The 10,785-nt window shown below is 43.2% G+C and overlaps 1 protein-coding gene across 1 annotated transcript in view; it reads left to right on the top strand.

The window, feature by feature from the left end:
- Window positions 1-10,785, top strand: part of ATP6AP1 (ATPase H+ transporting accessory protein 1) — a 112,233-nt gene that overhangs the window by 41,619 nt on the left and 59,829 nt on the right. The window contains exon 6 of the mRNA XM_019509271.1: window positions 1,331-1,416. Coding sequence (XP_019364816.1) covers window positions 1,331-1,416 — 86 coding nt within the window. The remainder of the gene's footprint in view (window positions 1-1,330; window positions 1,417-10,785) is intronic.

Here is a 10,785-nt window from a genome sequence, read left to right as displayed (position 1 = left end):
AGTTCCCTAAAGAGACAGGCTGAGGGTGTGGTCCCCTGTGTGCTGGGCCCATCCTAATTGAATGGTCACAGCACAGAGATTTAAATCACAGTGTCACAGGGCAGAGATTTTTGGGGAGAAACCAAGGTGGCTTTCTGCCACACAGGGTCCCAGCCAGCAGGGGCTCTATGGAGCTGAGCCAGCTCCCCCCTCTCCCTTCTGGTGCAGCCCAACCTGGCCCCACAGACCCCTGCCAGCCTGTACCCCACTCTGGGCCTCACCGGAGCTGGTCCTGGGACATCGGTCCCAAGACATTGGGACATTGGTGCCAAGATGGTGACCAAGGGGTGGGGCACCTGTCAAGGGGCAGAGCTACCCATGCGGCCCTCGACAGCTTGCCAAAACTAGGTAAGCGGCCCTCCGCCTGAAATAATTGGCTGCCCCTGCCCTGTACTGTAGCACCCTCATGCCTCAGCCAGCCCCATCACCATCTACATGTGCATTGAGGCAGCATAAATTACACAAATTACTTGTCCTGGATCTTAGTATCCTATGGTTGAGTTAATAACTGCCCTCTAACACAGGCACATGTGTTGACTGTGATGCTTTACTGCGGCGCTAATTAACGAACTCCATAGTTAAGTGGATATGCAGACTATGTATGATTTCAAAAATAAAGATTTGCCCATAAAAAGTATTTTGGACCTTACTTAAAATTAGTACAAAAATAATGTGCTTGTAGTAATTCCTCCATGTGTGGAGTTTTTTTACTATTTTTGTGACTTGATTCAACAGCTGTTCTAATTAAGGGTTTATTTCTGCCCCTATTTAAGCGTATACTAACATTTCCATAGACTTCAGACCAGTCAGATCTATTTGCAACGGCACTGTATTACTGTATTATTACCAAATCTAAGATTTACCAATCCTTCAAAAAAATTTTGCTGGTAACTTTCCAATGATCAAATACTCTGAGCATCTTAAGTTACACACAACATAATTTCTTCAGCTTTATTTTTATTAGATGGTATTTAGCATCCTGTTCTCATCTGCTCATGCTCTGTCTTTCCTCCTCCTTTTACTTTCCTAAAATATACTCTCCCAGATCATTTAAATTTCATTTAGACTTCTGAATCCCTCCTTTATCTGAACTGCCTTGCATTCATCTTATTTAATGTAGATTTTACATTTCTTGAGCATTACTCTAGTTTTCTAAACTGTCATATGAATTATAGTTTTCCTATAAATTGATTTAAACACCCATATACTTCATTACTTGTGTTGCAATTATCATAGGTTTTTAGTTTTATCAGCTTAGAGTTTGGTAAGCTATGTAAGTTTCTATTTATAGACAAAGTAATTGGAAGATTGACTATGAGTCTGCAAGAGCGAGGAATTCATTTTTCAGTAATTTATACTGCAATGAGATCTTCAAGGGTGAGTAATCTTCAGGGTCTAGAACTGTCAAATTTCTGGTATATAACAACTAAATATTTATTAATGGATGTTGTAAATGACTTGGGAGCATAGAGGTAAGCTGTCTGGGCTATATGTGACTACACAGGAAAGAATTGCATACATTTTCATATGCAAGAGCTGTATCATATAACCATTAAAGCCTTGAAGTTTTTAGTTGATTATGTAAAGTTGCCGTTTTTTCAGTATTCATTATAACTCATAATTTTCTTCAAGAGTTCAAGGTTGTTATAGGTTTTTTTCTTCATTAACTCTTTATTTATTCATTTATTTAGTATGCAAAGATCCTACATGAAGCACTGGATAGATTATCAAGCTACTCATTTATAGGTCACTGGTTCAAATCGTAGCTGGAAGTTGTTAATTAGCTGAGGCTTGTTAATTGTACAGTGTAAAATATGTCATTACTGTCAATCTACCACAGGGGTGTTCAGTCCCCAGCATATGGGTCAGATACAGCCCCTGGCAGGGGTGGCGCACAGAGCATGCACATGGGTGCACCCCCTGCGTGTGGCAGTGCACCCCCTGCAAGAAGGCACCGCCGACACTGTCTGTGGTGCCTGCAGGTGGTCCCGGCAGCATCTGTGGGTCGTCCATGAATCACCCCTGGCTGCTGCTGCTGCTGCCAGCAGTACCTGCCGGTGGTCGCCGACCCATGGTCAGTGCTCGCCACCCCACCACCAACAGTTCCAGTGATGTCTAAGGAAGCTCCCTGCTCACTGCCGCCAGGCTTCTGCCACAACCGCCATGCTCCCACTAATGCTCACGCAGCCATGCCCCCCCAGCCACCAGGGGCACATGCTGTTCATGGCACATGGCACCAAGTCATCCAGCCTGTATGTTTGATGGGACCTGATCCTGGCATGTGGGGCCCCAAAGCCCAATCCCAGCACACAGCGCTCCAGAAGTGGTGCAGGCACCTACTCTGGACTCATTCAAGAAACGTTTGGATGCTTATCTTGCTGGGATCCTTTGACCTTAGCTGACTTCCTGCCCCTGGGGCAGGGGGCTGGACTTGATGATCTTTGAGGTCCCTTCCAGCCGTAACATCTATTAAATCTATTATACAGGGGCAGTGCAGGGCCCCAGAGCCCATTGCCGGTACATGGGGCTGGGCAGGGGAAGCACAGGGCCCCAGAGCCTGATGTTGGCATATGGGGCCAAGCATGAGCAGCACAGGACACCAGAATCTTATCCCAGCCTGTAGGTCCGGGCAGGGGTGGCTCAGGGATTCATAGTGCTGGCCCCATGCCACTCATTTGGCCTGTAGGGCCAAAAGGTTGGGAGCCACTGATCTAATATCTTGTGGACAAAATTCAGCAATTGCAGTTACACCCCTGGTTGTACTCTATGAAGAAGGAGCAATAATCAAGATAGATGTAGACAGGAGCAGATCTGGCAGTGTGCAGTGGTGCAGTTGCATTCATCTTTCATTCCTGGTCCATCTAAAGTTTAAAACCCACTGCCTGACAGTGGCAGCAGCATTTCTATTTAGGCAGCACTGAAGAAGTCAGTTGCCCTCATTGCTCAGACCTGAATCCTCCTAAACGATTCATTGCACAGGTGTTAATGACCCTCTCTCCTTTTTAGTGGTTTTGATGTTCCACTAATTAAGCTAAATTTGATATCTTCCATGCTTTAGGGTTGTTGGTTGTACCCATGTTAGTCTAAGACAGGGATGGGTAAAGTCTGGCCCATGGGCCTGGCAGTGGACTCCATTTCCCAGAAGCTCTTGCCCATGTGGCTGGGCCTGGTTTCCATGGAGACCCCAGCAGCAGCTGTGCTGTGCTGTGCTGTGCTGTGCTGTGCTAGCAGGGGCAGGGATTTCTGTGAAGACTGGCCCCAGGAGTGCTGGCAGGGCACGCAACAAGACAGGGACCTGCTCTGGGGCTGGGCTGGGTTCTTGCAGCAGTAACAGTGTGGTCCAGAGCCAGGGCAGAGCCATGATCTGCAGCCTGCATGCTCTGGGCACCAGAGTCTGCTGGTGAATTGTGTGCTCTCCTGGGTAGAGTAGAAGCCAGTATGCAAAATTAAGCTATGCTTTCTTCTGAAATTCTGCTGTTTGCTAGCTACTCCTGGTAATGTAACTCCTATTTCACAGCCCTGCAGACTGTTTTAACTCTAACTAAAACCATTAATTCAGGTATGGAAATAACTTTCAATAAAACATTTGCTCAAGAAGACTGTAGTTTGTTTTATAAATCTGAAAAAATGTACATTTAATTCGAATGATAATAAAACTAAAGAAACATCTTGTATTTAATTTTTTGCCTCATTTGTTTTTTTATACATAGCTAATACACATTCTGATAAAGTTATATTTGTTTTTTGCTTTAATTTTAAACTGAATAATATAGCCCTAGGCCCTGCAACATTAGTAAAGCTTCTAATTTCTTTTTAACTGATGCAAAATGTGTTGTTTAATAGTTTGACAGTGCACCCCCCTTTTAAAGGTTCTAGAACTGCCTATGGCAGGCAAGCTCCTTTAGGTAGATGTGATATCTTTTATTAAAATATGGAGACTCTCCACTGTAGTATAGTATCACCTGGGACTCTGCAGAGTCTCCCTATGCTTGAAGAAAACCGTTTGTGCCTGAAAGCTTGCAAAGAACATATTTTACAACTATTTAGTTGATCTAATAAAAGATATCACATCTACCCAAAGAAACTTGCCTGCCTATGTCCTTAGACCAACATGGTTACAACCAACAGCCCTAGAACCACCTACGGAACTGGACATTGGTCGGCCTTCTGGTCATATTTTCAGATACCTGGTGAAGTGCTTGAGTAATAATGAGGATGGGTAAGTTATGTAGAGTGACCTGTTTCACTTGGCCAACTGATTGCAAGCTAGCAGCATGTTAACTTTTAGTAAAGCCAAATGGAAGGCCATCAAACATCTAGGAACAAAGACAGTAAGTCATAATAACAGCATGGGGGCATGTGGAAATAGTGGGTCATGGTAACAGCATTCTCAAACATCACATGCTACTCCCCATGGGCTACTTCCTAAACTGACTACAATATAATTGCATCAGCTGAGCACTCAAGGCAGGTTAATTAGCACACTTAAGTGATAGTTCCAGTTAGCACACCTGTGACACAACGTGGATGCAGAAACACTGCTTCTGATCTAGCATGCAGTCCACATGAAACAGAAGTGTGAGTTTGAGGACATTGCTGCCTAATCTGTTAAGTTTGCAGGGTAAAAAAGGCTAGTGTCTTTGAAAATTATGCTACATGTCATAGTGGATAGCCAACCATATGTGAACTCCCAGTGTGGTGCTGTGCCTCAGTAGCGTAACTAAGAGGATGAGAGAGGGGAGGGGGCTGAGGCAACAGCCTCAGACTCCAACTTAGGTAGGAGGCATAAAAATAGTTGTTGAAACAGCTACTGGTACTGCCCCATGCACTGTCACTGCCCAAGTACAGGGCTGCCCTGTTACATCTCGGCTGTATCTAATTTGATCCTTGGAAAGAGAAAGGTGTAATATCAATTCAGAACAAGGAGATTGTATTTCCTCTGTTTTAGGTACTGGGGACACTGTTAGTGGAATTCTCTGACTTGTTCTGGTGTGTACAAACCAAAAAACCCCCAGGAACTTGAAAAATTGGAGAGGGTTTCAAAAAAGAACCACAACAATGGTTCGAGTCTGGAAAACCTGCCTGGGAGCAATATACAGTGATATTCTGTATAAGGCTAAAAATACCTTGAAATTAAGATTGGCTGCATCCCTAAAAGCGATGTAATTCAAGCAAAAATTGTAAGGTGTCTATTATACAGGATATCATAGAATAATAGAAAATTAGGGTCGGAATGGGGTCTCTGGAGGTCATCTAGTCCAATCCCCTGCTTAAAGCAAGACCATCCCCAACTATATCTTCCCAGCCAAGTTTTTGTTTAGCCTGGTCTTAAAAACCTCTAAGGATGGAGATTCCACCACCTCTTTGGGTAGCCTGTTCCAGTGCTTTACTACCCTCCTAGTGACAAAGTTCTTCTTAATATCTAACCTAAACCTCCCTTGCTGCAACTTGAAACCATTGCTTCTTGTTCTGTCATCAGCCACCACTGAGAACAGTTTAGCTCCATCTTCTTTGGAACTCCCCTTCAGGTAGTTGAAGGCTGTTATTAAATCCCCTCTGTATTCTCTTCTTGAAACTAAAAATGCCCAGTTCCCTCAGCCTCTCCTCAGAAGTTATGTGCCCCAGGTCCCCAACCATTTTTGTTGCCCTTCACTGGACTCTCCAATTTGTCTACATTCTTTCTGCAGTGGGGGGCACAGGGGGAACTGGACCCAGTATTCCAGATGTGGCCTCACCAATGCCAAATAGAAGGGAATAATCACTTCCCTTCATCTGCTGGCAATGCTCCCACTAATGCAGCCCAGTGTGCTGTTAGCCTTCTTGGCAATGAGGGCACACTGCTGGCTCATGTTCAGCTTATTGTCCACTGTAACACCCAGGTCCTTTTCTGCAGAGATGCTGCTTAACTAGTGGATCCTCAGCCTGTACCAGTGTGTGAGATGATTCTGTCCTAAGTGCAGGACTTTGCACTTGTCCTTATTGAACCTCATGAGACTTCTTCTGGTCTAATCCTCCAATATGTCAAGGTCTCTGAATTCTAGTACCACCAACTAACATATGTACTATTCACCATGGTTTGGTGTCATCTGCAAACTTGCTAAGGGTGCCCTCCATCCACCCATACCAGCTGCCAACTAGACATTGAGCCATTGACTTACTACTCTCTGAGCCTGATGATCCAACCAGTTTTCTATCCACCGTGCAGATCATTTGTGCAACCCATACTTCCTTAGTTTCCTTGCAAGAATGTTGTAGGTGACTATGAAAAGCCTGGCTAAAGTCAACGTATATCTCATCCACTGCTCTTCCTGAAACTACTAAGCCAATCATCTCATCATAGAATGTGACACTAAGGCTATACTTGCTGAATAGCTGCATGTTTATTTGAAATATGCTGTGGTAGAGTCTAGTAGTGGAACTAGAGCAGGGCATCAGCCCTGGGTGCCAACTATCAAAGGGGCTTCAGAGTTGCCCCTCAACCCTGGAAATCTTTACTACAGCATGTGCAACTCTGCTCTGCCCATGCCCAGTCATAGGAGCTGGGCAGGGAAGCACTAATATAGTTGGAGACGGTCTTGCTTTGAGAAGGGGGCTGGACTGGATGACCTCTTGACATCCCTTCCAACCCTAATTTTCTATGATTCTATAATTTATTTATGTGATCAGCTAGGTAATCAGACTGGCCAACAGCAGGAATAACATAGGGTTAAGCACAAATCCAAAGTGTAGTTCTTTTCCACCATTGTTATACACTAGACGTGCTTAACTTAAGCATTCATCATTGCCAATGGGCCATTTGGCAACTTAATTACAACATTCCACCATACTTTTTGCATCTTTTATACTGGGTTTGGCTGTATTGTCCTCCACACCTTATCTGTTACAGCAGTCCATATTGATTCTGTCCATCTTAGGATGTTCTTGGATAGATTCTAAATGTTTTGGTCCCTTTCACCAAACTTGCAACATATAGGGTTGTAACACCAATGGCTCTAGGACTGCCGTGTGTCATATTTGAGCCCTACTGCTAATGATGCATAAGTCATTGGTCTCCATCTATGACCAGGCAACTGAAAGAGGACAGTGTCTTTCTGCAGATATCTTTAGTTACAGTCACTGTATCTCAACAAAGGGACGTCTTTAATTCCTTGAGCTTCTTAATGCATCCCATTGACCATCTTTACCCAGTGGTCCTGTCAGTGTGCTATTTTGATGAGATAATTAGGCATAAACTTCTCTACATAATTCACTTTTCCAGGAAACTGTGTTCTTCCTTGTCAGTTTAGGCAGGCAAGTTAGTGATGGCTTCTACTACTGTGATCTATCTCTATACCTTACTGTTTTTAACCTTCTTTCTGGGTATGGTATATTTGTCATGTAGAATTTGCTTCTTTATTTGTTTCAGTTCAGCCAACGAGCTCTGGCAATTTCCATAGCTGTTGGAGCTTATGCTCATGGTCTTCTACTGTTTTTCATCATCCCTGTAGGTCTGAATTTTCTCTACAGCAGTGGGGCCAACTTTTTCAACAGATGTGCCATAAATTATGCCCACACCCTCCCTGAGTGCCACTCAGATCCCATTCCCCTATTTGATCTGCTGCTCTCCTTTCTGCTCCCTGCCCTATGTGATGCTGTATTGCCTCTCCCCTTCCCAATCCTGCACACACAAGCTGTCCATGATCCTGATCTACAGCATTTGAACTTTGTTGCAAATTTCAGTGAAATGATTTAGATGCAAACACTTCATGACAGTTTGAAAAAGCAACATCTCCCCAAGAAGGTGCTGTTGAATGTACCCTGTCTTTCTAAGGAAACATATTAAAATCCCTGTGATATCCAGCATAGAAAAAAAAATAAAATCAGCCATCTTTCTCCAAAAATTTTTCTCCTTGTAGCTAGTAAACATGTTCTCTTTCATGTATAAAATTATTTTGGCTCTATAAACCAGTGAAGGATTTCATCTTTTTTATCTGCAAAAGGCAAATGTGGACCCACTTTGCAACTTTTATCATCGTATTATCATCACAGATATAATATTATGCAGGTCCTCATTTAGCTTCTCCTTTTCTAGGTACATAGTTCCTGGAATGGCTGAGTTATTTCAACTTTTCTGTGCTATATTGGAAATTTCCCAGTTCCTGGAAAATGATGTTAAAACTCTTCCTCAGATGTTTTGCCCCCTCTGCCCCTCCAATGAGTACACCTTTTTGATGAGGTCAAGGCTTGAAACATTTTTAAAACAATAATGAGTATCATTTCTCTGGTATTGTTATACATTTTATTTTTCTGATTTCTTATTTACCCGTGTGTTTAGTTCATGCATTCCGTTAGCGTGGTGAGTAGCTAGCCAGTGAAAATGGTGAATTGTATCCAATTTAGTCCTACTGCTACAGCTTGTGGCTTTTCTTTCAGTGCTAATATTACTGTTTCTGGCATAACATTAGCTTGTCCACCTGTGTCCAATTTAAAATTATTAAATGTTCCTCTTGTGTCGAGGCTGACAGTCTATTCATCTTTGGTCACAACCTTGTCTATTACTCTTAAAAATATTTTTTCTGAGCTACTGTTATTATTGTCATGTTTTTATCCATACTTTGCACACACTGTTGGTGCTTTTGTATACTTTTTCAGGTGTTGTAATCTATTGTAGGTCTTGAATCTTTTCTCAAATGCTAAGCATTGTTTTGGCTTGTACATTTTTCCATATACATGCAGTTCCATGTTGTATTTTTTGGATTTGACTTAGAGCTTTGCATGCCTATCTGCCTCAGGTTTCTTTTCTTGTAATATTTTTAGTTCTCTCACATGTTCAGTGGAGACCATTCTGCACCTTCCCTTAGGCTCAGTCTGAACAGGATGTTTTCTTTTGCTTGGCAAACTCTAATAGCTTTGTCAAGAGTTTGTTCTAGATCTTCTGGTAGTATTTCTCTGAGGTTTTTATTCCAGGTCCCAATCATAGCTTGCATTTATCAGGAAGTCAACTAGCCCCTCAGAATGACTCTTTAGTCTTAAAGTATATCTAAATTCACATATTTAGCATGATCTAGGAAACCTGCCCCAGAAGCTAAGGACTGTATTTACTTGAATTACAGATGAGGTTTTTTCTCCATTCAGTAGGAGAGTGACCCTTCTCTTGGATTCAAATACTGGCCCAGGGCAGGTGGTTTCTGCAGCTCTGGCCCCAGCCAGCAGCTTTCGTAGTTTGTGGGGGAAACAGGGTGTTAGAGGGAGTGCAGGGGACTCCATGCAGTATATGGACCAGGGGAAGCATAGGGGAGGGGTTTTATGGTGGTGGACACAGTGGAGACTGTATGGGATGAGGTGGGGGGCACAGGGGAAACTGCTTAAAGGCAGGGGAGTTGTTGCAGCTCCAGCTCTGGCCCCAACCTGGAACCAAGGCCAGAGCTACTACTTGCCTGAGGCTGGGACCGGAGCTGCTACCACTGATGGTACCAGAGTCACTGTGTGCTCCATGTTCCTGCCCTCTAATAATTAGATTTTATACATGAAAAATTATACAAATATATAATTTTCCATTAATTGAATCTAATTATTTGGGCAGTTTCTTAAATTCAAAGTCATCTTGGATTCGGATAAGTACCTAATTGGCTGCCTCATGAATCGTGCTACCTTGTGACTCTTTATGTTACTGCAGCTGTGCTCTTAGCATTGTGTATGCTAGCTACTTCAGGGTATATCTATATGAGCTGCAGTGACTGCAGTGTAGGCTTACCCTAAAATCAGTCACAAAGACTTCTGTGTTTTAGACTTCTATCACTCACATGTTTCTTTTATACAAGAAATACAGGGCTATTCAAATTTCTGTGCCATAGCTTTATAGTTAGCCTCCCCTTCCCAAGTAAACTGAAAATGCTCTGAAATATATCAAGTGCTTTAGGACCTTCCATTGTTAGAAATAAGGCTATTTTCAAGCTAGTATCCTTACTGCTGGCATCCCTTGTTTGTAAATACAAAAGTGCTGTTGAAATCTTTAGTCATTCTTTATTTGTTCACTTTCAGCTTTGGTGGAGCTTTTAAAAGCTCTATTTTTCCATCAGGGATTTTCTAAATTTATTTTACTCCCAGGCCTAGGTGTTGGGTCAGAAATGATTCAGAGCCACGGACCCTGAGTGAGGGGACCCTCATTCAGAACGTGAGGTCTAGATCCACCCTCCAGTCCGTGAGCTTCTGCTCAACTCAGCACCTGGTTGTAGCTGGTTCTTGCAAGAGTCTCTTAATGAGGCTAATCAGGATGTGCCTCTCACCTGAGAATGGTTGGGAAGATTACACCATCTGTGGCCAGTGTCTAAGGTGGCAAATTCTTTATTTGTACTTTGCCCTTTTTCACTGATTGTATTTCCTCTACAGCTACTGCCTCTTCTTCCGACTAGAACCACAGCTGATTCTTTCTCCCAAGCCCTGTTTAGCTTCAGGACTCCAAGGTGATTACACTCTGCTATGCTTTCCGCTATGTAATCTAATCATCCCTGACATGGCCAGTAACAGGAGTTTTGGTACAGATGAAAGGCCATAAGGGTTAGGATCATGCCATTTCTTAAAATTGGAAGTGGATGAGGTGAAGTGCATACAGGCATGTAGTGGAGATTCACTCACTTCTTTACTGTCTAGCATTTTTATAATGTTGTGCAGGAGGGTATGGAGTAAGCTGTGCCATATTGAAGCTTTATTGCTGCCTGAACCGCCCCCCTGACAGGATCCTTCCCCCACGGATGACCCCGCTCCACC

This window comes from Gavialis gangeticus, unplaced genomic scaffold (assembly GCF_001723915.1).
Source record: "Gavialis gangeticus isolate Ggan-Ray unplaced genomic scaffold, GavGan_comp1, whole genome shotgun sequence".
Lineage (NCBI taxonomy): Eukaryota > Metazoa > Chordata > Crocodylia > Gavialidae > Gavialis > Gavialis gangeticus.
This window is presented reverse-complemented; position numbering and strand designations above follow the sequence as displayed.